The sequence below is a fragment of the Polistes dominula genome, unplaced genomic scaffold (assembly GCF_049000335.1).
Source record: "Polistes dominula isolate Pdom_NZ unplaced genomic scaffold, Pdom_raw_medaka contig_31, whole genome shotgun sequence".
NCBI lineage: Eukaryota > Metazoa > Arthropoda > Insecta > Hymenoptera > Vespidae > Polistes > Polistes dominula.
Genome location: NW_028300925.1, coordinates 4,058,128 through 4,084,959, shown reverse-complemented (window position 1 = coordinate 4,084,959; position 26,832 = coordinate 4,058,128). Strand labels below are relative to the sequence as shown.

Below are 26,832 nucleotides of genomic sequence, written 5' to 3'. Positions count from 1 at the left end.
TCGGATCTCTTTGGGATTTTTTTCCCTTTCAGAAATGCGAGTTGTATTAACATATCCCGACATTGTTGTTTTTCAAATGTTGGATAAATTGCAACTCGTAGATTAATATCTGCGTCTGAATTGCCCTGTATTAGTGTATGCCCTATCTAATACAGTTTCCTATAAGACGACAAATTTTTCTTTTTTCCTTTTTTTTCCCCTTTTACTTTGGGTTCGTTTTGGTTGGGAAAGCGAGGAAAGCGATGAATGGCTGAGAGAGTTTAAGAAAGTAAAAAAGTAGATAAAAGTTGGTCGATAATAAAACGGACGACGAGCGTTCGGACTCTGGAGAATATACCGAAGGAAGGGCACCCACACCCACACCCACCCGTCTGGGTGCTTCCTTCTCCTACCTTCCAAAGATTGTTTAAACTCATTAACGATTGTTTAACTCGTTAAAGACTCATTAGTGCTTCGAACTCGTCGGATCGCTGGAGATTTCACGGTTTCATCGAACTATGCCTTACCTTTATTACAAGTAAATTAATCCAAGTTCTCTCGCGAAAGGCTACTACTATATCTGCTTAATTGTTTATCGACGAACGATAAGAATTGTCGCGATGCGATAAGAACAAAATAAATAGGTAGATACTTAGATAAGCAGATTAATAGACAGAGAGAAAGAGAGATAAAAAAAAAGCTTTTAGCTCGCTTCAAGTAAAATAAGCTCTACCTTTGGAGTAGGTATAAGGGTATAACTCTCGTTTAGTTCGTGTATCCGTTTAAAATCCTGCCCGTGGAACTTTTCACGACAGTTTTTATCTACGGACCATTTACTTAATGAGAAATCAGGAGAGAGAGAGAGAGAGAGAGAGAGAGAGAGAGCGCGGAAAGATTTAAAGGGATCTTTTCCTTTTCCTCTACCTTGTCCTTTTTCTACGCTTTTCTCGCCTTATTCTATCTATCTGTTCGTTTTTCAAGAAAGAACTCGGTCCGAACCAAGTTTGTCCGTGTTTCACCTCCAAAGAATCTCTGCTGTGGCCTTTCTTTCCAACCAGAGAGAGAGAGAGAGAAAGAGAGAGAGGAATAATTCGCGACCAACCTATCTCTCTCGTCTCATTAAAGACGACGTCCGATTCGTTGTTCTACGTATGTTCAATCCCTTCTAGTAAACCTCTAATATAAACCTTTTCTATCCCGTTGAATTTGTTTTTTTTACTTTGTTCTATTTTTGTTGAAAGCAACTCTCGGCTGTTGTTTTCTCCTTACACTCGCTTTATAATTTCTTCTTTCTCCATTAAGGGTAAGCAACGACGGTAGCGGGTGTCCATTAGTCGAGTATTTACGGGTCTCTCGAGAAATAGTACAATGGAGAAGAAAGAGGAAAACGTTGGTAGTAGGTGTCATCGACGGCACCCTTCGACGGCACCCTTCGACCACATCCTATTTAGGGTTCCATCACCTACGTTCTTTTATTTAAACGAACTTTATCTCCTTAAAGGTGTTTTTCGCTTGCTTTTAATGGTCCTTCTTCTCCTTTCCCTTCCGCCTTTCCCTTCCGCCTTCTATGCACGTTCGAAAAACCTATTTAAATTCTACCTCCTCGTTTTTTCTCCAAACGAAAGTTCCATTTATTTGAGTATTCTAGTAACTTTTTAAAATTCTTTGGATGTCGCCGTCGTCGTCGTCGTCGTCGTCTTTTCCTTTATTTTTTTTTTTATTTCACTTATTCCTTTTCGATTTGATCTTCCTAACGAGGATTCGAGTCGTGACCTCTCTTTCCTCTTTCTCTTATTAGATATAATGTGCATATATTTATATAATTGGATCGAGGAAAAACAAGTAAAACGTTTAACTTTAACATCGTTCCGAATTACGATAATAAATAAAATGTATCTATTATTGTTATCTCGTCGAAGCATCTAAGACACTTTGTATTCGATTATCGCTCGTTATTACATACCTACACACACCTACGGTCTAATCATTTTCATTCCTCCTTCTAATTAGGTATTCAAATGACTGCGTATAGGTAGGAGGGGAAAAAAAGGAAACGAGTCAGGGATCGTGGTATGAAAATTTATCGCGTCTAAAGTATCTCGACGTCGTTAATCTATCATTTCAGGTTCGTTTAATGTTTGGCTACCAACACTTGGAAGGCTCGAAATCATTTTTCGTCGCATCGTTCTCTCCCCCTTCCCCCTTCCCCTCCTTCCGTCCTTGGTCGCGTTAACATTCTCGTTAGGCTAAGATCGCGAACGTATCGCAGCTCGTAAACCGTCGCGGCAATTAAGACTCTCGTTAATTATAGTTTTAACCTACATTAAGGTGCGCGTTGTTACTTTATAATAGGAAGAAAAGCGTATACAAGCGTATGCCACGTTCCTAACTTAATCCCCGTCATCCGATACTTATCTCTCCTTCCCTTTGGATATGTGCCCCACACATAGAGACACCTAATCTGACACAATTCGCGATTGTATATTACAAATAAAAAACTTACTTTAATATGTATTTTCGATTTTGATTGTTTCAGGGCTGGGCGAGGCTCTTGGAAGAGTCCGCCTCCGCCGGAAGGTCCCTGTAACTCCCTGGTTACAGCGGAGGAGGAGGAGGAGGAGGAGGAGAAAGGGAGGAAGGCGACGAGCAGGATCCGATTAGATAGTAGTAGAATAGAATGGTAGTCTTCCCAGGCGACGTTGGGGGCGTCTTCAGGGACGCGTTGGGGGGAACAGTCGCGGCAACATCCGCGAGGACGATGGGAGGATTAGTTTTAGGATCGTCCAATAAACATATTCGAGTGTTTTTGGCGATCCTGGTGATGATATTAGCGCCGCGATTGCCGAGTGTTCGTTCTACGCCAGCTGACATAGTGCAGAGGTTTCACGATAGCATAGTCGAGCGTATGAATCATTTGGTGGTGGACAAAAACACGGGTCGAGTATACGTAGGGGCGGTTAATCGTTTGTATCAACTATCGCCAGACTTGAATCCAGTGGTGCAGGTTGTGACGGGTCCGCAGGGTGACTCGACCTTTTGCTCGATGATTGACTGTCCGCAAGAGACACTCAAGAAATCGGTGGACAACGTCAACAAAGCTTTGGTCATCGATTACACGACGACCCGTCTCATCTCTTGCGGTATATTGTTTCAGGGAATGTGTACCGTGCGGAACCTTCACAATATATCGGACGTTGTGCAAGAGGTTCGCGAGGCCGTAGTCGCGAATAATCCTACGGCGTCAACGGTAGCTTTCATAGCACCGGGTCCACCGAATCCGCCAGTTTCTCAGGTTATGTACGTAGGAGTTACGTTTACCGGCAACTCGCCCTACAGATCCGAAGTACCTGCCGTTAGCTCTAGGTCCTTGGACAAGGATAAGATGTTGAATATCGCGGAAGCCGCGGTCACGACCGGTACCAGGATGTACGTAAATTCGCTGTCCCGCGAACGCTATCCTATCAATTACATTTACGGATTCAGCAGCGGTGGCTTCAGTTACTTTCTCACGACGCAAATGAAGAATACCGACACCGCAATTTACATATCGAAGCTCGTCCGGGTCTGCCACGACGACGAGCACTATTATTCCTACTCGGAGATACCGATCAATTGCACCAGCGACGTCAAGATCTATAATCTGGTGCAGGCGGCTTACGTCGGTAAAGCCGGCTCCGTTTTAGCCGGCGATCTCGGTATAACCGCCCAGGACGACGTCCTCTTTGCCGTTTTCGCCGAGAGCAACGGCACCAGCAGCGACATACCTAAACCTCTCTCCGCTCTCTGCGTTTATTCCCTCAAAGCTATCAGAAGGAAGTTTATGACCAATATACAGAAATGCTTTACTGGCGAAGGACAACGCGGATTGGAATTTATCTCGCCGAGTCACAAGTGCATATCAACGGTGAGTACATTTTGTTTCTTATTCAAGCTTGTTATCGAACATCCCCTGGAGTAGCAGAAGGATTCGCACATTCGTATTTACGTAACAGGTGGGTGGCATCGAATCTGTTTTTTTTTGCTCGACGTACAAAAATCCGTTCTATTCTCTTCAAGAATTTTTCCGAAACGGAGTAAATAAAGAGAAGAAGATAAACAAGAAAAAGAGAGTAAAAGGATTGGGGGGCTGGGGGCGGGGGGGGGGGTTGGGTTATCCTTTGCTCGTCTATAGTGAAACTTTGAAAACGATCCGAGTTAGGAGAAAAAGAGAAGAACGTTATCTCGTAGACCAGTGCAAACAATCTTTATCTCCTTTATGGTCTTCCTTATCCGCGTTCTTTCTCCCTTTTTCCCTTTTTCTCACGCATTCTCCTCGTATAGCTTCGACATTTTTCTCACCCTTCCCAACGTGAAAAGATCCTTTGTGTCCATCGCATACTTTCTCACCGTTAAATGAAAGAAAGACGACGAACCTGTTTGCTTTGGAAAATATCAAGAAATCTTGTGGACGCGAACGCGCTAAGAATATCATTTTTCTCCTATGATTTTTCTACGTTGCCAAGGACGCGTACAATCAATTGTTGTTTTGTTGTAAATATTAAGAGACAGAAGAACGCTTCGTTAGGGAATAATTTGTCCTCGTCTCGAGAGAGGGAGAGAGACCAAAGTTGGAATTCTCAATGCAGAAGGTGTCTATTTTTAAGCGAGGGAATGTGTCGCCTTTATTCTCGGCACTTTTACAAATTCCGTTGGCGTGTGGCACCCGAAAAAGAAAGAACCGAACGGAGACACAACTGTTTGCTATTAAATATTTCTTCTTCCAAAATAGAATCGTATAGACAAATAGAAAAAATGACATTTCGGAGATAAAAGGTGCTGCTGCTGGGTGATATAGCGGAACTAGCGAAACGCAGAACAGCGAAAGCTACCACGACAGGTGTCTCGTTTTTGCTTCGATACTCCATTCATCGAGTGACGACTGGCCCTTCTCATGAATGAACACCAAAAAGATCTTTATTTTCGTCTCTATTTACGTCTCTATTTACGAGGCGCACATTCGAGTAATCCGATCTAGAGATTTGCAATAAATATTTCTAATAGGTTCGATCATATTTCCAAAAGGAATTAGTAAATCGAGGAGGGTGTAAACAGAAATGGTAAAAGATTCCAAGTAAATGTTCCTTTTAAAGATAAGCGTAATTGATATCGGTATTACGGAACTGAAAATAAGACGGAGAAAGAGAGAAGAGAAATGAGAGGCGGAAGGAAGAAGCTTCTGTAAACAAACGATATCGTCTACTTACGAACGAGAGCTCGAATTTATTTGCACGAGTCTTAGACGACGAGAATGGAAATTATCTATGTATTTACGTTCGTTAGAGCTTTCACCGAGAATGCCTGCTTTTCACAAAAATCGATTAATGATCCCTCATTCCAACGGTTATTGGACTTGCGGTTATTCCTCACAGATTCGAGAAGGAAGTATGTCAATAAATGTTGTATTATGTGCTATTTAGATGAAATTGTGTGGGATTCGTGTGGGATTCGTGTATACGCCAGCTCGAATTCAATTTTTACGTCACAAAGGGATAGTGGGAAAGGTTGGAGAAGGGTTCGGTTCGTCATCGATGGAGGGGAGCCGTGCGTCACGTTCGAGAAAAAACCTATTCGCGCAAATTGGATGGCTTCGCTTCGGTCCCGGGTCGAGCTTTGCAATTAAAAAGTTTCGAATAGCGAAAAAAAAGCTCTCTCCCTTTCTCTCTCTTTTCTTTTCTTATCCTTTGTGCTCGCACTATATGGTAGAGAAAAAAAAAGGGATAAAGGGCGTGTACTTGGCAGGTACTCGTTCGAGAGTCTTGTAGAGAAAACCACTGTGCGTTTTCAGCTTCGTGCGTTACGTCCATGAAAGGTTGCCGTCGCCGTCGCCACCGCCACTGCCACCGCCACTTTTTCTTTTAGCTATATATTTTTTTACCCATTTTTCCGTACCTTATATAAGTGGGGCATATTCTTATTGGTTGGTACTTTGTGTACGCGATCAATGCATATACATGTGTAAGAAAGAAAATGTCTTCTATATATTAGTTACAATGGTCTCTCTCACATACGCGTGTGTGTAAATTATATACTCTTGTAAACATATTATTTCTCTACTTTCTATATTTATCTACGTAGAGTTTTTGCGGTTTTTAATTAAATTTTTCCTTCTTTATACTGTTTTTTCTTCTTTCTCTCGTTTCCACTGGTGAAATTATTTTTGCGGCTAGGAACCGCTTTATCGTATCTCGTTCTCTCTCTTTTTCATTTTTCTCGAGGAAACTTGACCGCAACGAATAATTGAGTAGAAGAAAACAATAACCGTTAGTAAGAATAGCGAGTTGTTACCGTATAAATCGCTCGAGAGAGAAGAACCTTGTGATGAAAACAGAGAGAGAGAACAAAAACAGAGAGGAGAAAAAGAAGGAACCTTGAGATATTTCCAAATGGAAATGTCGAAGGGCCGAAGCTTTCTTATGATTTTTTATAATTATGCGCTCGCAGCTATTCCTTTCCGATATTTCAAGATAGAGAAGGAAAAATTGTCTGAAATGGGTCTCGCCCGTATGCACAAGGCAAAAAATGCAAAGATATGATTTTTCCAAGGCACCCTGGTGGCACACTTTTGGCTGTCGCAAAAAATTGCAGATTTTCAGCTCGAGCGAAGGTCTTAATTGGAAGATTTGTCTTTTTCGTTTTTCGCTTTTTCCCTTTGTCGAAATACCATCATCGCATATATGCATATATTTTGATTATTTGATATTTTGATCTTGAAAAGGTACAATATTGAATTGGAAAGTGTTTGCCATATATTTCTGCTGGATGAAATGCCAGCCGAGATTACATTGCATTTGTCTAAAATAAACACGCTATGCACTTTTGCGCATTACGTAGCTGATCATTTATTTATTTAAAGTCAACTTTAATCGTATTTCGACCGGACTATCACTGACTGTTTTATTATTTGTAAAAAATCGATTTTGATAAATTGTAAATTGAGAAGGTTGAAAATTGAAGTAAAGTGTCACTCGTCGACGCGTGACTCATTTAAGTTTCGTGTTTCTACGGCAGCTGTCAAAATGTCGTCGTTTCGTCTTTCCCTCGACTCGACTTGACTCGACTTCTTCCACTTAAGGAAATCGCGCTTCTTTAACCAAAAGAGAAACCTAACGCCGTCGAGAACGGAAGTTCTACTCTTTTCTCCTTTTTTTCTTTTTTCTTTTTTTATGATTAATTTGCATTTTTCTTTCCACTCTCGTCTTTTCATTCGCCATCGCAAAATAATAATACATAATATAATAACAATAACATTTTCTTTGCAATCGAATTTCGATAGAGTTTATCAAAGGGCTGGCCAATTCCACATCTAGCGTTTATAATATTTTTTACTATTGGTATTATATAATAATGCTAATAATTTTAATTATAATAATCATGAAGTATTGCAAATTTAATTCGCAATCGTATTTCCATCGAGATATCGACGATATGGCGAATTTTGTCCGCTATTTGCAATCTTTTTCATCGATATTACACCATAAAAATAATCACAATAATAATAATAATAATAATAATAATAATAATAATAATAATAATAATAATGATTTCATATCCATCGTGTAGGAAAGTTTCATTTGAAATCGAATTTCCATATCGACGAGTGATGAGAAATTTCGTTGAATGTTTACAGTCTCTTTGATGAATATATAACAGAGTAATAATATTAATAATATTAATAATATTAATAATACAAATAATATAGAATAATAAAAATGGCATAAATTTGCATGGAATAAACGAATAGGAATATGGATAAGTTAGTTTAATCGTTGAATCGTTTCAAATCGGATGTTATAGAATATATTTGTTTTAGTCTTTGAAAACGGTCATGTATGATCTTAACAATAAGGGCGAGAGGAGGCGAGGGGGGGGGAGAGGGTGGTCCCCACTTACAAGAATAACTTGGCTTGTAACACATTGCGAAGAAACGAATTACCATACCCTGTCCTTTTTCGATCGTAACTTTCTTCTTTTACGAGGGATAAAATTTATGGAAGACCATGCCAGAAGAGAGTAGCTCTTTCTACAACCCTTCCCAGACCCCTTCCCAGACCGGTCTCACCTTGACATCGATGATCGAAACTCCGTTTCTCTTGTCTGGGAGCGAAAAAGTGATGCAGAAGCTGCACGCATCGACGTTTACGATAAATCGTTACGCGGCGGCTTTCACGGAATCCGACGGGAATGTCGATACGTGTCTGCCTTTGCAATAAAGGGACGTTTAATTCAGCCGTCGATTCCGAATGTCGCGATTCGCGTAATTGCACACGCGAAACGTTAGACACCGTCGCCAACAAGCAACCAACCAACCATGCTGCGTTTTCAACATTTTCCGATTAGCCAACTTTTCCATCGCACCTGTTATCGATATTAATGCGCCTATACAATTTTTCTTCCAACTTATTGCTAAATGTACAAAAGACAAGATCAAAGTGTTCCACAAATAGTCACTAAATCCTCTAAAGTTTTTTTTTTTCTTTTCCATTGCTAGGTAGTCAATTGCTTCGTAGATTATTATTTCAGCTGCCGACTACAATGGAAAAAGGATTTGAAAAGTTTTCAAATTGTGTGCACGTTCCTTCCTTCCTTCCTTCCTTCCTTCGAATTTTCATTGAGAGAACAAAATGAGATCGAAGGAAGAACGATCGTCTCGATAAGTTTATAAATGAGAGAAATAAAAAGCGTATCCCGTAATTTATTCTCTACCCCTTGGAAACAATGCGTTCGTTACAAGCACAAGACTTTAACGATAACGGGCTGTGTGGTGGAACGGTGAGATGGAATAAATAATGACCAACCGTTCGTTCGATACCAATGACTTTTCCATGTTCCGCTATTTTCCCAAAAATATCTTTATATCCGTTTATATCCGTTTTTATCAGTTTATATCAGTATTAGTAGATTACACTCCTCTCGCGTACGTATTATAATCTGTTTTGGAAAGTTACATCGGTTGCCTCGTAAATATGCATGAATTCGCGTCATATTTTATACATTAGCCTCGGCCAACCGATTATCATTAATTTTTGTGTTTTCTTTTTACAAAGATAAGGAAAAAGATGAAGAGGGGCCGGCCGATACTTTTTCCTCTTCTAATGGTTTTCAAATCTTTCCAAGGTTATTAACTCGTTTTATTATACTCGATCATAAATTCATAGGGTGGTCGGTTCTATCTTTAAACTTGTTAATCTAAAACTATCGAGACAGAATGAAGTAAAGAATAGAATAAAAAGAATACGCTAACGAGTAGCAAAAGAATTTCTATAAAGTTTTGAAGTATCATTAAAGTTGGCAAGTTACTCAGGCTCAAAGTTTAAAGGTAAAGATATGAAGTAGCACTTGGTAGCAATAACTTGGATCCGTCAATCTAACTAGAGTCGTAAAAACGTATTTATTCATACGTCAAAACTAAATTTGGATATAATTAAGAGTTGATCGTGTTTGATCGTGTTTGATCGTCCCTTGGAAAATATTGTACGCATAGTACTCGCAAAGTCGCAAAGGTCGAAGAAACTTTGCACGACACGATTGCAAAGATGAAAAGTAGGCTATGCGGTTAGCCGAATTTTTCAATCTGCCTCGGCGTTGTTAAGTAACAACTCTCCGTATATGTATTTTTTTTCTTTCTTCTTTAAAGTGGGTTAAAGCGAGCAGCGGTAGAACAGCAGTGCCAGCCAGCTTTCTCCTGCCCTTGGAAAAAGACCGTAGTAGTGGTGTGTGTATCGTACTTTCATTGTATCGCTCTATACAATGGCTTCGTAGTTTCTTTCATATTTCTTTCTCTTTTTATCTAGTCTCTTCTCCAACGTTAAGTACGAGTCCGAGTCCTGTTCTTGTTCTTGTTTTTCTCTACCTTGTTTTTTTTTAGTCGACATTCCGAGCGGTCAGCATGATGCAACGGAATCATTGTCCTCCTCGAGGAAAGCCGTTTGGTAGAATCGCTTTCTCGCGTGGGCGGACTACTACTCGGCTGTGCTGGCTCTCGCCTCCCCTTGTCTCCCCTTGCCACCCCTTGCCACCCCTTAACTATATGCGTTGAAGGTAGGTCGCTGCTACGCTCGCTGCGTATACAGGTAGTAGTAACATACGTTTCTCTTTCCGCGTTTCATTTACTTTCATTGTATTTTTTGTTATTCTCTGTTGTTCAATCTACCGCGCCAACTTATTAGCATTAAGCGTTCCTTAACGTTAAATGTCGAAAGAACGACAGATAAAGAGAGCATACTTCATCGCATCGTTATTGATAGCAATCATCGAATACAAGCCCCTTAACGATATTATTTTATAGCGCTTGTAAACGCGTTTGAAATTAAAGTCGATAAAACTGGTCCATTTTATTTTGCCGTTCTAATGACACGGTTTGCTTTGGAAAATATAACAAGTAACAAGAGAAGAAACGTAAGCTAAGGATAATTAGATTCTAATCGTAAGTCAAAGTTGTACTAACTGGAGGAATCAGCAAGGTCGAAGGATTCGTCGAGTCTCCGGCTCATTCTCGTTCTCGGAACTCTCGTCGCATGCCAAGAAAATAATGCAGATCGTGGCAAAATTCCGAGCGTGCGTAAATAACAGGGGGAAAGGATAAGGGATGGATAAGGGATGGATAAGGGATGGATAAGGGATGGATAAGTCGCGTGCAATAGTTTGCTTTGCTTTGCTTTGCTTTGCTAACCAAACGCCGAATATTTATTCAATGGAATATAAAGAATTAAAAAGATGTTATAAATTCGGTTGGAGAAAGGTCGATTAAAGTTAGCACGATAGATCTGAAACTTAAGGCGTTAGCGGTGACGTTAATAGTAGACAAGGGTTCGAAGATAGATAAGGGAGAAAAGCTTTTTCTTACTTTAACACTTTTCTTTGCTATTGACTATCTTGAGAGAGAGAGAGGAAGGAGAAAAATAGAAAATCTTTTCCGACGTGGACTCCTCGCCATTTCTCTCCTTTTTCTCTTCTCTTAGTTACACACTGTGCGCATTATCTCCGACGATCTGAATTGATTCTCTCTCTCTCTCTCTCTCTTCCATTTCTTTTTCTCCCACTCGATAGGATTCGATAAAATTCCGTCGGCACCTGCCGACGTCCTGATTAAATAGTGCTGGGATTATTTCGATTCTTTGGACCCGACAAACATTTCTACAGAGAATAGAAAGAAGAAGAAAGTGGAGGGTCGAGAGGATTTATTGAAAATCTTATATGCGAATCGATGAAGAACTTTTCCCCTTTATTTTGTCAAACTAGACAAAAAACAAAGCGATTTCTTCGGTATTTGCTTGCGTGCAACCGAAATTTCAAAGCAACAGGCAGGAAATCATCGATACCTATATTCCTCCCTTTTCCCTTTTCCCCTTTTTTTTACCCAAGCTAACAAATATACGGCGAACAAGGGTGTGTCCGAGTCATTTTTCCACCCTACACACCGAAAGTATGTTAATTACATTTGCTACAACGACGAGCGTCGTTCTCTCCCTTTCAAAATCTCATCAAATGGTGCCATTCGGATATTTGTCTATTGATCTTTTTTTCCGTTACATTGTACGGACAAATTAGGAAGGACTAGAAAAGAAAGAAACGCGTAACGTAGAGAGGCTCTTAAAGTTGCGTTATTAAAAAGTTATATACGCGTTCGTTTAATAAACTTTGCAGGATCTCGAGTAATTTGCCGTTTTGCAATTAATTTGCACAAGCTAATTGACAAATTGCTCGTAAACTTCATTAGCTCCTCTCTCTCGTTCGTTCTCTCGTTCGCCCTCTTACTCCCACTCTTTGTCTCCTCTTGGCGAGACTTCGCATAAATTCCTAATGAAATACGTCGAACGCAAAGTTCTTATAACGTGAACGGCTTCCAGGTAAACTTTCATCTACCTTTGGCTTCTCTCGTTTTCGAGAGATTCGTTAGAAAACACACTTCTAAAGCTAAAGTTATTAAATCCTGATAATCGAAGGAATTTGACGAATACGTATCAGTGTCTGTATATCCGATGAAATTTGTACATTTCCGTGCTTTCTGTGCTTTCCGTGCGAGGAGTGATGGCGGATTATTTAAATGCGCACTTACGCGATCGTTCGTAAGTGGTTATATTAAGGCCTCGAATGATATCACGCGCCGCATGCTTCTCCTAACGGCGGTAGCGGTGGTACGCGTTGGTGCAGCCTCCGGTTTAAATTCCACCAAATTACTTTCGACTGCGTTCGTGCTTCGTAGACCATAAGGAAGTTCAATTAATCGATCAATCTTCTAACTTGTTCTTTTCTATCTTGTCCTTAAGATCAATTTTTTGTTACATTTTAAAGGCTATTTTGTCGAATGATTATTTGAATGAATAAAAGAAGGAAGGAAATTTTGCTTGGATTTCAAACGAGCACAATGTCTATTGTTTTGGGATTAGGGAAAGTATTATGGCACGATAGAAAATCTTGCCATTCGATCTCGATCGAATGAATCTCGATCGAGATTGCGCGACTTTGGGGGTTTCGAATTACCAAGTATCCGGATTAAATGCAAGGAATTAAAGTGTTAAATCCGCGGCTCGACTCGTTGTCTCAAACTTAAGCCGATTCTCATTAAAATTTGAGGCTCTGTCTTACGAGTCACCTACTTCCTTTCCATGTTCTCCTGCTGCTGCTGGTAAGCTCTCGTTTGGTATTCGAGCGACGGCTGTAATTAATTTGCTCCTCACGAAACTTGCTTCAACCTATTAGGTCACCGTTCGATACTTGCCCCAATCTTTCATTTCTTCTTTTCAAAGATTTCCAAAATGTCCTTCAATTTTGCACTGTCTTAAGAATAAGAACGAGAGTCCCTCCTCGTTAATACGTAGCAATGATAATGATCGACTAGGATTATTCAAAGTTCTGTAATTATTAGAGTAGCGTGAGATCCAGTTGAAATGACTAGGTAAATGTTAACAATACGAGGGAGCACCTATTCAAAATTCCTCGTTACGCATGCTCCATAAGAGGACACGCTAATCCACTTGGTGTAATACGTACTTGGGGGAGAGGGAGGTGTATATAGAGCTTGCTTCCCCAAACTTTCCTATTTTACAGGCGGCGAACTCTTGGAAAGCTTGGAACGCTTCGAGTTAACGCTCGTTGCGTCCTCTTCTCTTACGCTATTTCACTAATCCTCCTGTAACGTCCATTATAACTTTCTTGGTTAGTATTCCTCGCTGTTGCGCTAACAATTTCATTTTTTCAAACGCCTCGAATATTTTCCTACGAGATACCTTGTATATCCTTGGAGCTAGATGAAAGGTCTTTTATCTGACTTTCCAAGAAGAAGTTGGCTAGAAAAAGTAGAAATGGTAGAGGAAGCTTTGGTTGCAAGGACAGGAGGATGGACGGGTGGACGGACGGGTGGACGGACGGGTGGACGGTGAGTGAGTTCCGCGGAAGGAGAAAGAGACTTGCTCGCGTAATTAATTAGCGCGAGGTTAATGACTCCCTCGTAGATGTAGGTGGATCTTCTCTGTCTCTCATTTTCTTCCTCGTTGCAATAAAAATTAGTAATGGACGGGGTCGCTCGTTGCGTTAACCCGTTTCTTCCTCGGTTATTAGAAAGAGAAAAAGGAAGACGAACGATACATATGTGAAAAGTTCACGACTCTAGACGGTATGCGAACAATATTCTCTATTTTATTTTTCCTCCGACATTATTCCTTAGGTCAAAGTTCATTGTCTGTATTCTCCAACTTTAATCTCTTCCTAAAGTAATTAAGAAAAGTAAGCTGACTAGAAAATTTCAATTACATTTTTTATAACCCAAACTTGCAATATTTCAAAATGTATGATAGCTAGGGGTGCTACCAATAGAACAAACAAAAACTGCTAATCCTAGCTTAGGTCGTCAAGAATTTCATTTCGACCGTTGGATGGAACGTTGCATCAACTTTTCGGTTCGATGAAAATATTAGCGCGAGTACGATAATTATAGTCGATATTCGTTAATTAATATTCTACGTATGTAGGTATGTTGTTCGTTCGTTCGTTTGTTCGTATATATTTCCTGCATTTGATTTTCTCTTGTATGAATTTCGTTGTTATCATCGAGATAGAACGGCGGACGCGCACATATTTACGCAGATATTTTTTAATTACATTCTTGCGATAAAATCAATGACGTTCGTTGTTGTACTCTTGTTTGAGACTGTACGTAGTGGTACCTAAAATCAAACAAGAGAGGTGGTTCCATCTGCGTCCATGGTTTTTCATTTACACGTGCGCCTGGTCCTTCCATGTTTCTCTCTCCGTGCGACGGATGCGCGTGCACGTGCCGCTATTGCAGTTGCCGCTATTGCAGTCGCCGCTATTGCAGTTGCCGATAGTACCGTGTACTCCCCTTTGCTCGAGATAGATTGATAGATAGTTTAATGTACCGGGTTCTCTCATAATCCTACGTTGTTCAACTATACAAGCTGATTCCTTTACTCCTTCCTTCCTTCCTTCCTTCATTCCTTTGTTTCTCTTAATTGACAAGATGTCTCGCAGTTCATCAGTTGCAATGATTAGTTTGTCAGTGCTTTAGAAAAGAAATACCTGTTAGGTCGGTGTACCTTATTAGAGAATTATTCGGGTCACCCTATATATCGTTACACGGAGCCTATATCTTCTCGCGAATAATGCCGAAGAAAGATAAGCGCAAGCAGTCTAAAGGGAACGTTAGCATTGTTGGGATGCACAAAGCTCCAAATAGCAGGCCATTAATGGGAAATTATTGTTCACTCGGTGCAGTGCGCTGATTCCGAGATCGATAATTTCGCCAAGTTCCTTATTGTTGCTTCTCGTTCGGTCAACAAAAAATAAAGAAAAAAAAAAAATAGGAAAAAGAGGGAAGAACAATACGGAATTGGCGATCGGCACATACTTTGCTCGGGGTATTATATAATAATTTGAAATAAAACAAAACAGAAAGAGAAATAAAAAGAAAAATAATCATTTAAGCGAGGACGAGGAAATTTGCATTAATGCAGATTGTAGATTCGTTGTAGATTAATTCAGGCGCACGCACGTGTTGAACGTAATGACGATGGTAGGTGGACGATAATCGAGAGGTAGCTGGAGGAAAGATGGGAACGGGAAAAATGGGAAGGGGGAAAGGGGAATGATTTCCATTAATAGTAAAACCGAGGATATAGGTGGTTTCAATCGTTTGGCGTAGAGCTTGAATGAGACGACTAGACTGCCAAAGGATGTAAAGAGAGAGAGAGAGAGAGAGAGAGAGAGAGAGAGGGACGTGGGACGTGGGACGAGTTAAATGTATTAACGTGTACATTAAGTAGATAGTAACGAGTTATGTATGAGCGCGTGTATATATCCCTGTACAAAATGAAATTAGAATCCCTACAAAAGTTGGAAATATTGTTCGTTATTCGGCTCGATCGGTTCGGTTTAACTGCGTAATATTATTTTATGCGATTACCTTTTGAACATCGACATATCGAATGGCTCGTGTTAATAAATTTGTAATCGTCCGCGATCGATATATAATCGATATCGAAGTGGTGCAATAGTTTTTGGAAGGAATGGAGCTTCGATGGAGAAAGGAAAAAAAGAAAAAAGAGAAGAAAGGTGAAGCACCGAGCAGGCGCAGCTAGAAGGCGTTAACCGTTTCCGCGAGATGGCTGTGGAAGTGGGTGGAAGGATATCGACGAAAGGAGACGTAATAACGATCCTGTTCTTCCTACTTTCGATGAACTACCACAATCGATGTTTAATATATAAAAAACATTGTGTACAACGCAAAGAAAGCAAAGGTTGCGGCAAATAGATTTGTATCTGAAATAGGAAACGTTTATCGATTCGTCTTCCTTCTCGTCCTATCATCGTAATTTGTAGTTTGGCTTTCATCGACTAGGAGTGCCAATAGCAGCAGTAATCCGAGTACTTGGCTATCTAGTTTTCTATTGGATAAGGTTGATAAAAAAGGGGACAAAAAGGGGACAAAAGTAGGATGATGGCACGCGTTCTCAAAATTGTCTCGAAACGCGTTGTTACGCGGTCCGAAACGTCAGTTTCGATAGAGAATGGTCAATGAAGTCGGTAATTGCGATGGCACTCCTGCACAGATCGAAGGGAAGATTAATTCGATTCGTTTGCTCGCGGGCATACGTGTTGTGTATTCTATGGACAAAGGGGGATGATAAGCGGAGCAAATTGATATCCATTGAATTACCTTGACGCGCTCCGATGATCGCGAGACCGTTCGAGTCCAACGTTCTTTCCGCGTTTCAACTTTGTCAAATTTCAATCCTACAAGAGTAAAAGAAGGAAAAAAAGGAGGTCATTTAAATATAACACGACGCGGCATATTATTATCATCCTTTGTTGTATAATTAAAACTAATCCAATGTTACCAGGGGAATAATCTTTTGAGGGAAAGAGCTTCGCGAACGCTTTGAAAGACGCAAAGGATGTTTGAACAGAATCGATCGGTCGATCGAATGATCGAGTTGACGCCTCCGCAATAATTGCTAATTGTGACCGGGTTATCGCGTTACGGTATGCGATTATCGCGTTTTACGTCGAGTCACCCTTTTCATATTCGATTATCGATCGCAGTCTACGAGGAGAACGACAAGCAGCCCTTTCTATCCTTTTATGGCAATAAAGCCGAGCAAAATTGTTTGAATAAAAAAAAAAAAGAAAACATTTGATGAAAATAAATCAATAGCTATCACGAAAATCGTTTGATAAATAAATGTATCGGAAAAGTTGAAATCGTTCTCTCCTATTACCTGTCGACTTTGATACTACTATATATTTTTTTTTTGGTATCGTTTTGAAAAATTGTGAAATGTGCAGAGTGCGAGAGAGAGAGAAAGAGAAAGAGAAAGAGTTCCTCGCTGGATCGTTTCCCCATTCCGTCACGCGGAATTTCGTTATATTACCTGCACCGAAAATTCTATTCTCCGCAGTGAATTTAATTAGAGGGGCAAAACGCGATATACCTACCTACCTATATAGACGTATATATTTGAAACCAACTCGTAGACACCAGTTCGTTAAATATTCAATTTTTTATTTAGAATTTCATTCGATTCGGGGATTAATATTGGAAGTATTTTATTTAGGAAGGAAACGGAATAATAGGTAGTAGGTATTACTTAGCACTAGGGAGAGAGATGGGATTGGTTCGTGCCGTCGCGCGCGTTCTCGATGCCAGTTTTATCGAATTGCGAGCTCGTTTCGAGTGGTGCAGACACACCACGTCGATAACATTTTCCATCCTCGGCTCGCGGCTGATGTCCGACAAATCGATATTCGGAGCGGCAACGAGCCCAGGGCCACCTAGACCAACCCTTTTCCAACTTTCTCCCATTGGCGACGCACCGATCACTCAAACGAACGATCCAACGATCTTTTGCGAATCTACGATGTTGCGATTGTTCTTGACAACTTAAACAGTCCTTTTCTAGCGTTTGAAGAAATTCCTTCTCTCGCAATCTCTAATGTCTCCTAATTCAAGCAAATGATATTTAAGTATGATAATTTGCCGGTGAAAAATACCATTGTTATACAATTGATATATATTTAAAAGAATTATTTATCTTTCCACCGAGAGCTTTTCTCTCGTGCGTACGAGCAAACTTTCATTATTTGATTTTTCCTAATTAGCTTTATGCAATTGACGTAATTCTTGTAATTAAATTTGTAGATTTGCAGAAAGCCAAAAGAGAGAGAGAGAGAGAGAGAGAGAGAGAGAGAGAGAGAGAGTAAGAATAAATGAACACGTAAATTAAAAAAGAATTGCGAAATGCATAATCACCGTTTGAAATTACTACCGAATTATTCCGACGAGATGGTCGACGCTTACTAATTATAAGCGACGTAGGCCGTTGTCGAAACAGTAACAAACGACTTGACTCGCAATTCCATTCCGTTCCATTCCATTCCGTTCCATTCCATTCCATTCCATTTTCTCTGTTCGTTCGTTAGTATTTTTCTTTCCTATCTGAGATAATGAATTTTCTGATTTAAACTCACACAAAAACGGGCCCTTGTAAACTTTAATTATAAATTACTCGATGTTTGATATAAAGAAAGGAGAGTACTGGGAAGAGGTACAGGAAAAGGAGGAAAAAAGAGCGAACAAGAGGGAGCAGGAGGGAGCAGGAGGGAGGAGGTGGGAGCAGGTGGGACGAAGGGGGAATAGATTAAAGCGTCGCAATTTTTTACGCTCGGTTAAATATATTATTTCGTTAGTTTGCTCGTTCCGAAACGATTTTACTCGATCGTTGGGAAAATTTTCATTCGATTCTTTTTTTCATTTTTTTTTTTTTTTTTTTTTTATACTTTGCCAAGGCAATTTTGGTAGCTCGCAAAGAGAGAGAGAGAAAGAGAGAGAGAGAGAGAGAGAGAGAGAAAGCAGAAAACGTCATAACTGGTGCGATACGACATTTCGATCGGATGTGATCGATTCCAGAGTGCACCGACGAAAATTAGATTTCAACGAGTTCTCTCTCTCCCTCGAGCCCTTTGCCCTGACTATTGGTCGATAAGTTAAGCAAAAGAAGTGGGGATAAAAGGGTTACAAGGTCGAGTTTGATTCGAAGTATTTGATAGATATGATAGAAGAAAAAATATTAGAATTAGGCGGGAAACTCGAAGAAAGAAAAAGACGCCGCGCCGCGTATTCATCGATATTAGAGCGGCGGGTATCTTGGCGGGCATCTTGGCGGCCGTGGAATAAATCCACCTCCTCCTGTTCCTCCCCAACATTCCACGAACGCCGTAGGATCGAAGGAACAATTTTTAATAAAAATTTCAACGTGCGAGTCGACCAACCACGGCTCTCCGAGCGTCTTCCCTCCCTCTCTCTCTCTCTCTCTCTCTCTCTCTCTCTATTTGTCTATCGTCTTTTGTCTCTTTTTCTCTTTAGATAGCCTCTCGAAGACCATCGGTATGTCTTCGAGAAGCTTTTTCCTTAATACAGAATTCCTTTGACTCGAAGAACCTTTTTAAAATTGCACGAGAACTCGCTAGTGGTGCTTTTCTACCGGTTTCACAGCCTCCCGAAAAGTATCGTTTCGTTTCGTTTCGTTTCGTTTCGTTTCGTTTCGTTTCTTTTCGTTTCGTTTCGTTTCGTTTCGTTTCCTTTCCTTTCCTTTCGTCAGAGTTTCTATCCTTTGGCTCTTTTGTTTCATCTTCTTCGCAACGTCGATGCGTTGCATATTTCAAGATCCAAGAGAAAGAGAAACGAGAATTCGACGGATGAGAAAGTTGCCATTGCAATACTGCAAACCCAAAACTACAGGAAAATCCTTTTGTTTAGTTCGAAGAAAGAGAAAGACAGAGAAAAACGTTGTGCCACGAGGCCTACGCGGATTGCCAATTTCGATACAAACTTTCGTCTTAATTATTGAAAAGGTGCATTTATGCGCATCTATACATATTTATATAGACTTATGTCACACAAAGGGGAAGTAGAAAAAAGGAAGAAACGAAAATTGTGGTGGTGGTGGTCGTTTTCGGATATTTGAAATTACAAAGACCCCTTCGGGAAATTCAGGTGGAAATCGTTTCTTCCATCTTTCTCTATCTCTTGTTATTCCTCTTTCGGTTTGTCGTCGTCGTCGTCGTCGTCGTCGTCGTCGTCGTCGTCGTCGTATCTCCTGCAAGAGAATCGTACCGAACACAATTTCCTTCGTTGGTCAGAATTTGATCACCGGTGTGGCGCGTTTATATGGAATGTGTTAGAACGTGAATGTCGTTGCTTTGCATTACAATTCTTCTTTTTCGATCGACTACTAGCTCGAATGCGGACAGCAAGAGGTGACTAAATTTATTCCTAACTCCCCACGATTGTGGACTTTGTCTATCGAAAGAAACACGATGTTAGCAAGAGTTTTACGATGAATCTCAATGGAGTTTACTATAAATGATCTACATGTATTTTCACAGTCGAAGAAAAGAATAGAATTAAAAGAGCACTGTACAAATGATGCAGGCAAACATCGCGTTTCCGCTATTTACGGTGCTTGCAAACAAAGCGAGATAGCATGTTTGCTAGGGCTCTCTGTAGGTATAATATGTAAATACTCGTCTTCGATACTCGTCTTCGATACTCCTCGTCTTCGTTTCGAGCGATTTCTATTCGTGCATTTAGCACTGGACGACGTAGTAGTGGACATGGCTTGGTTTTAACGTTTTCCGGGTAGGGTACTAACGACGGTAACGAGGCAGTCGAAGAGACGAAGACCAGCAGTAGCAGCAGCAGCACCACCACCACCACCACCAACATCACGATGCAAAGAATCGTGAGCGAGAGGGAAAGGGCAGGAGCAGAGGGCAAGGCGTGTTACGAGGTAGAAAGGGGGGACGGACGTCGGCGAGATAGGAGGCGGCAGCCAGCAATTACTAGTTGGAATGTCTGGGAACGCGTGGGACTCCTCCGACCATCGCTTTACCTCCCATAGAGCCGAACATCTTCTACAGGGTGACCAAATTAATATGCCTAGAACAAAAGATAAAAGTATAAAAATTCATGTAGGAAGTTTTGAAAAATAGTAGGAAGTATTGGATAAATTGGAGATGAGTTTTACGAGGGTGTGAACCAGTGCCCAGAAAAGACACCTCTTCAAGAAGGAAAAGTAGTATTCTCCCGGTGGTGGTCGACCGGGACCAGTCGACCGGGACCAGTCGAGTAGGATATGCGATTATACAACCCGAAGGCTCTGTGGGAGCCCACGCGAGAGGTCGTCAAACGAGCCTTGCGCGTCTTCTTACGGAGACGTCCAATAAACGTTCCATTTTACGTTCCTCGCTAAGGACAATGATGTACCTTTATTTTAATAGAAAAAAAAAAACACAGGGAAAGAAAATACTTTTGGATAATACGTCTTCCTTATTACTATTATTAGACGTTATGCCAATAATTTAGTCGAATTTTCTTCCATTTTATTATCGAAGGACAACTCTCTCAGGATCAGGTAGAAATCGTCGATACACCAGTGTTAGGAGAAAAAGCTTCTACGCTCGCACGTATGTGACTCCTCGTAAAGGTACTAACGACAAAACTCATATTCTACTTTTATGCGCTACCGGTATAGGCCCTGCCTTTTTTTCCGCATAAATTCGTACGTGCTCCATAAAGACCGTGTATAAGAGAAAGAGAAGATAGATGCGTGATATACGATACGATGTAAGTTAGGGTGACACGTCGATCGGTCGTAGAACCTTCCCTAGTACAACGATATTTAGATCCCAAGGAAAAGCTTTTTTATTTCTTTATTTTTCTCCCTTCTTCCAATCGAGCTTCAACAAATTGCATTAGTTATCAAGTGCGGTCAAATTTGTAAAAGGTTATTTTCTCTCTCTCTCTCTCTCTCTTCCGAGTCAATGAACTCTGAGGTTCTTTCAAAGATCGAACTTGGCCGTTCGTCAATGTCCTTCTTCGTCTTCCGAAGAAATTTGGAGAATCCTTTTGTCGCGTCTTCTCGTACGTTAGGCAGATCAGTTGGAGATTACTCTGCGCTCCCCGAGTGACCATGAGAAATTGCTTGCTCGGGATGTCGGATAATCACGAACACCCTGTACGTGAACTGGTAGGATTACGCGCACGACCCTCTCTCGTTGTACAGCCTGTCTCACAAATCTTCTCTTGTCTCATCCGTTAAACTCTCAAATACTCGAGCGTAATCAATGAGAGAAAGAGGACACGGGTGCTTGGTATGCGTGTATTTTTTTTCTTTTTCTTTTTTTTCTCCAACGATTCGCATCTCAAAGCGAACCGCGTGTACCACCGCCGCCGATTTTCTCACGCTTTTCACTCTGGAGAGTCGAATGCGCCATTTGCAATCCTTCCTTCGTATCGGTAAAAAGAAATAGAGGAGAATGAGATTACGTTAGGGGAGACGTCGGTAGAATTAATCGATTCGCCGTTTTAACGGACACCTGAGCTCGAATAGGAGATTAGCTCGTCGCGTAATAAAAATGGAACAATTTGAGTATACGTGGCTAACGTTGATGGATAGATAGCTTTGATTTTGGCGACTCAGGGATCATATAGCGTGGCTTCTTCCCGATAAGTTTCGAACGCGACGCGTCTAGGTTGCCGCTTGCAAAGCCTCTCCTATGTCGCTTTTCTCAATGAATTATTCAAAGGACGACGCGCCTAGCCGAATAAAACCGACTTCCGAGCGTTAAACGTCCCGCCAGCGATACCTTTCCTCGCCTAAAATGCACGCGACTCGCGTAAATTGCCTGTCTTTGTCTTTGTCCTTGTCTTTTGCCTTGTCTTTGTCTTTGTCTACTCCCTCGCCATTCCACGCTGCGCGATGACGAATTTATGAGATTTCTTACTAAAACGAGAGGGCGCGACACCTCTCGCAAACTTTACCTCATATTTTCTTACTTCCTATATTTGCATTTTCCAGATTATTCTCGTCGCATTTTTATGTCCAAATCTTTTCTTTCCCTCGTAAATGTTTCCCTTGCAAGATGAAGATTTATTAGTTAAAGATATAAGATCTTTTGTAATAATATAGAATAAAAACTTGTATCGCGTACGTTGGTTGAAGATTCAAATCTCAGTTATTCCTGGCTAAATAATATTTGCATTTTATTGATATAACGGTTTAAAGTAAGCTCTTTAAAATGAAGATTTTCTACATATTTTGCTTTTTTTCTTCTTCAATTTCGTCTCTTCTTCCTCTTAGAAGATTTTCCGGATGAGCAATTTGTTCGTGCCGCTGGTTATTGTTGCGAAAAAGCGTTATTATTATAATCGGCTTGCAAAAGACATAATCGTACTTTTAGGTTACGTCCCCATAAGAAGAACTATTATATATTGTTGGTGGAACTGCGGCATGAAGCTTCGCAAGCACGCGCTCGTATTAGCTGACGTTTTCCTTTTCTCTCAGAGTGCTAAATTTTCCACGTTCCTCTTCTCCTTTTGTTTATCCGCTGGTTCCGCTTGTTCTGCTAGGAAAAAATAAGTACGACGATTATATTGGTAGAAATCGATAATCGAGGATGACAATTTTGCTTCGGTCTCGGTACGAACGAACGAACGAACGAACGTTTAGACACGATCCGCGGATTATCAAAGCGTTAACTCCAACCCCATTATCGTATTATAGATCTCTTTCGAGCTTATCGTAAGGATTATAGTCGAAGGAAGGTAATTCGCTTTAATTGAAATTCTACGTAGGATCGCTTTTGGGCTCGATTTAAATTTTCAGCAAATCGTTAGAAATGATTTCCCTCTTATCTTCTTAGTTAGTCTTTTAGCGGGTCTAGGCAATTGTGGAAATGAAGAAACTAATCGATTTTGTCCTGGGTCCTCGCGAATTCGACCTAAAACGAAAACTAACAACCAACCTTCGAATTTTCGACTAATTACTATATCTCCTCCTATATGTAGGTATATCTAGACGCGTACCTACGCACGTATTTCCTTTTATATACACATTTTCACCGTTGAAATTCATGTTGGATGGATTTAAAGCTCGACTTTAGGCGATGTAAACCGCGTTTTCGAGATAAGCCCGCAACACGTTCTCGGTTCGATGCTGGAAGTGAATTACGTGGATCGATAGATCAATTCGATCGAGCATTCGCGAATGAGGGAGGGAGAGAGAGAGAGAGAGCGAGTCCAACTGAAAAACTACACAGGGAGAGCGAAAAAGAGAAAGAGAGGGCTTTATTGCAGAACCGCGCCCGAATCTCCGCTTGAAATACGGTTCTACGTGGATGGGATTTAAATTTTCAGAGAGCTCGCCACGCTTCCCATCCCGTTAAAGTGGGAGAGAGATTCATCCAAATGGCAGATCGATTGTCATTTTATTTTCTTTCGTATTTGCAGGAAATTGCGACCATTTCATAGATTATAACGAACGAAAATTAACTAGATATGTTTACTGACAATTTCCTAGACATAGAAGAAGAACTTTCATTACTTGTGTAAGGTAAAAGGCATTCTGGATAGAGAAAGTCAACTTAGCGAGAAAAGCAGACGAATATTAGAGGCAAGTGTCTGGATGTTAATTAGCATTTTCCAATTAAGGTGGTGGCGGTTGACTTTTGCAAAGTAACGAAAATAAAGATAGACTTCTCTAGGATCCTTTTCAAATGAAACACAAATGATATTTTTTCGTTATTTTCCGTGGCGCCAATTACCATTTGCCAATTAAAAGTTGATTTGGATGACGCATGATTCATCGATTAATATTGTGGCTTAGAGATTAATCGGAAAAAGGGACAGGGGAAAAATGGCGAAAGAATCGATGCTCTCCTGGGAGAGCCGTCGCTTTTCTAGACTACCTTTTCCTTCCTAGGTCCAACTACGCAAAGGAAAGGAACGACAGGGCCAATTACAATTTTCCAATTAAAGCGTCCATCGAGAAGATGCTGCTCTCCTTTTCCTTTTCCTTTTCTTTTTTATTTCTTGTCCTTCCACGAGGGATCGAAACGTCGAAGTTTCAATGTTAAACACGTCCTTTCTAGGAGAAGATGCTTTTCCAAGTATTTACTTTCTCGTTACATCTAACTACCCATCCCTTTACCTTTTTTTTCGGCTACAAAAAATCTTTCATTTATTTTACGCGACATCTCCGATGGCTAAATTAATTGAAGACTCCCTCAGAGTAAATATCAAAGTATTGAAAAAGAAACCTATAGAAAGGTATACTTATATAGGTACGTACTTATTAATGTAGAAGAGAAAAGTTTCGATTACTCGTCAATCTTCAAGATTATTGTCAATTAAGTAACATAGTTAATGGAGGATCTCATTTGTTCTCTAATTTGATTGATTTCTTTGAAAATATAAATCGTGAAAAAATTTGGAATTTGAGTGACCGTTGGAAAGACTTGTCGACATTCGAAAGGTTGCTTTGGACGTCGCCTTTCGAACGTTGCCTCGTGGAAGCGATAATACGAGCGAGCGGGTTAATTGCAATTTCCCAATTAAAATGCCAAACAGCCCCATAACGCGTTGCAAATGGGTGGCTTCAATCGGATTTCCATTATCGTTCCAACGCTGCGATAATTTGCGGCTAAACTCGGACCTCGTTCCCAATGACCACCGAGCGTGACACGCGCACTGCCTCGCGCACTGCCTCGCGCGCATTTCTACTTTCTCTAGGATCACCCTTTGAAAGGGCCTAAAGTTTTACCCTCTTTTACCCTCTTCTCCTGGTTCCGCCTTTTGATCTCGTCCCTTTAGCAAAGGGAGAACAGGGAGACGGAACAAAAAGCTTCTAAAGTTTCATTTAATTTTCTTCCCTTCTTCCTTTCTTTCATTTTCGTATCGTCCATTCGATCACATTGTTACTACCAAACGATAAAGTTCGATAATCCTTAACTTCCAAAATAAGGAAAAATGTGAATTATCTTTTTTTTACTAGCCAAAACTTGGAGCGGAGAATAATCTCCGCGCAAAACAGATCTCGACGAATTCCCTACGCAAGATTTAATCGTTTTCGTTGATAAACTAATACGATTTTGCGCCTAGAGCCAGCCCATGTACTGTACATTTACTATATATATATATATACTATTTATTATATACCATTAGCGAAACGTTGCGCACAGAATTTTACAGGAATTTCGCATAATCCGAGTTTCCGTTGTGTAATCTGATTTGTCGGATATAGCGTACCCATTCGATTCTCTCCGCCTATACGTTTAATTGGATTTTATTTGGAATATAAAATTCCGAAAGATTAATAACGAAACGACGAGTACTTCCATAAGAAAAAAGGATTTCACTTTTTTCTCCTTTTCGCGTTTGTAAAATTCGATTTTCCTACTCTCGTTAAGTCCTTATAATCTATAGCTTTATGATAATCCTTGTTAGATGAAGTTCGTTGATCTAAAAAGGAAAATGGGAATAAGTAGAAAAAAGAAGGGTAGGAATAGGTGAAAGAAAAATCAAAATAAGAAAGAAGAAAGAAAGTTGAAGGAAGGAAGAATTCGAGGAGAAATTCGAGAAGAAATTCGAAGAGAAATCCGAGGACTTTGAAGGAATACGAGTAGAAGGTCTTGATCGTTTAAGATCATCTTTATCAATGGCTAATCCTCCGTTGCTAGAATCGAGAAGGAAAAAGGGTGCCCAAAGAGATTGCGATTCGTATTAAGATAGGCTTCACCATCTTTATTTTGCATTTCGATATAATCGACAATTGCAGTCGCAGTCTTTTTAATTATCCAAGCCAGTCGTCGTTAACATTGACAAAAAAGATGGAAAAATGCTTCGCATAAAGCTTCGAACGAATGCACAAGTCACCGAGACGGAAAGAGGGAAAAGAAAAAAAGGTACTTTTATTATTGTTCCCTTCTGGCCTATCACGAGAATATCGTTAGAAGATGCATTGCGACGCAAGGTGCTCGTCAAAAGATTGCGTAAACGTATTTTTTCCTACCTAACGTTGAAACAACCGACTTTCAGTTGAACAAAAAAATCCTGTTAAACGAGTAAAAGATCAGAAGATCGAGGAGATCCGTTGAGTAAGATTTCTTACGAAATGGGACGAGATCGGAGGTTATATCGATTACAGGATCGGAGAAAGATTCTTCGCGTTTGCTATACTCTACGTTTATCAAATGTGTGCAAAGTATTTTCTAAAAAAGATAAAAAAAAAGTCGCCGCTCCGTATGCGTGTAATAAACACGCATTAGATAATGTCATATTTTTCAAGTTCTCGAACATTTTAGTTAAAAGATCTACGGGGGGAAAGTTACGCATACATGTACAACTATATATACACATAGAGACGGTGTTAAGGAAAGGAGACTTAATGGACGAAGTAAATGGGAACGTAAGGATAATGGATAAGGATAGGAACGGTTTGGCCGAACTAGAGGCGTCTTCGT

At 40.4% G+C, this 26,832-nt stretch overlaps 1 protein-coding gene across 3 annotated transcripts in view; it reads left to right on the top strand.

Moving 5' to 3' along the window:
- The window catches only part of PlexA (plexin A), a 137,370-nt gene that overhangs the window by 36,240 nt on the left and 74,298 nt on the right, over positions 1-26,832 (top strand). For all 3 annotated transcript variants that reach the window (XM_089170966.1, XM_089170965.1, XM_015334911.2), the window contains one exon: positions 2,516-3,883. In XM_089170966.1, the coding sequence (XP_089027092.1) occupies positions 2,657-3,883 (1,227 nt within the window). In that variant the 5' untranslated portion in view covers positions 2,516-2,656. The remainder of the gene's footprint in view (positions 1-2,515; positions 3,884-26,832) is intronic.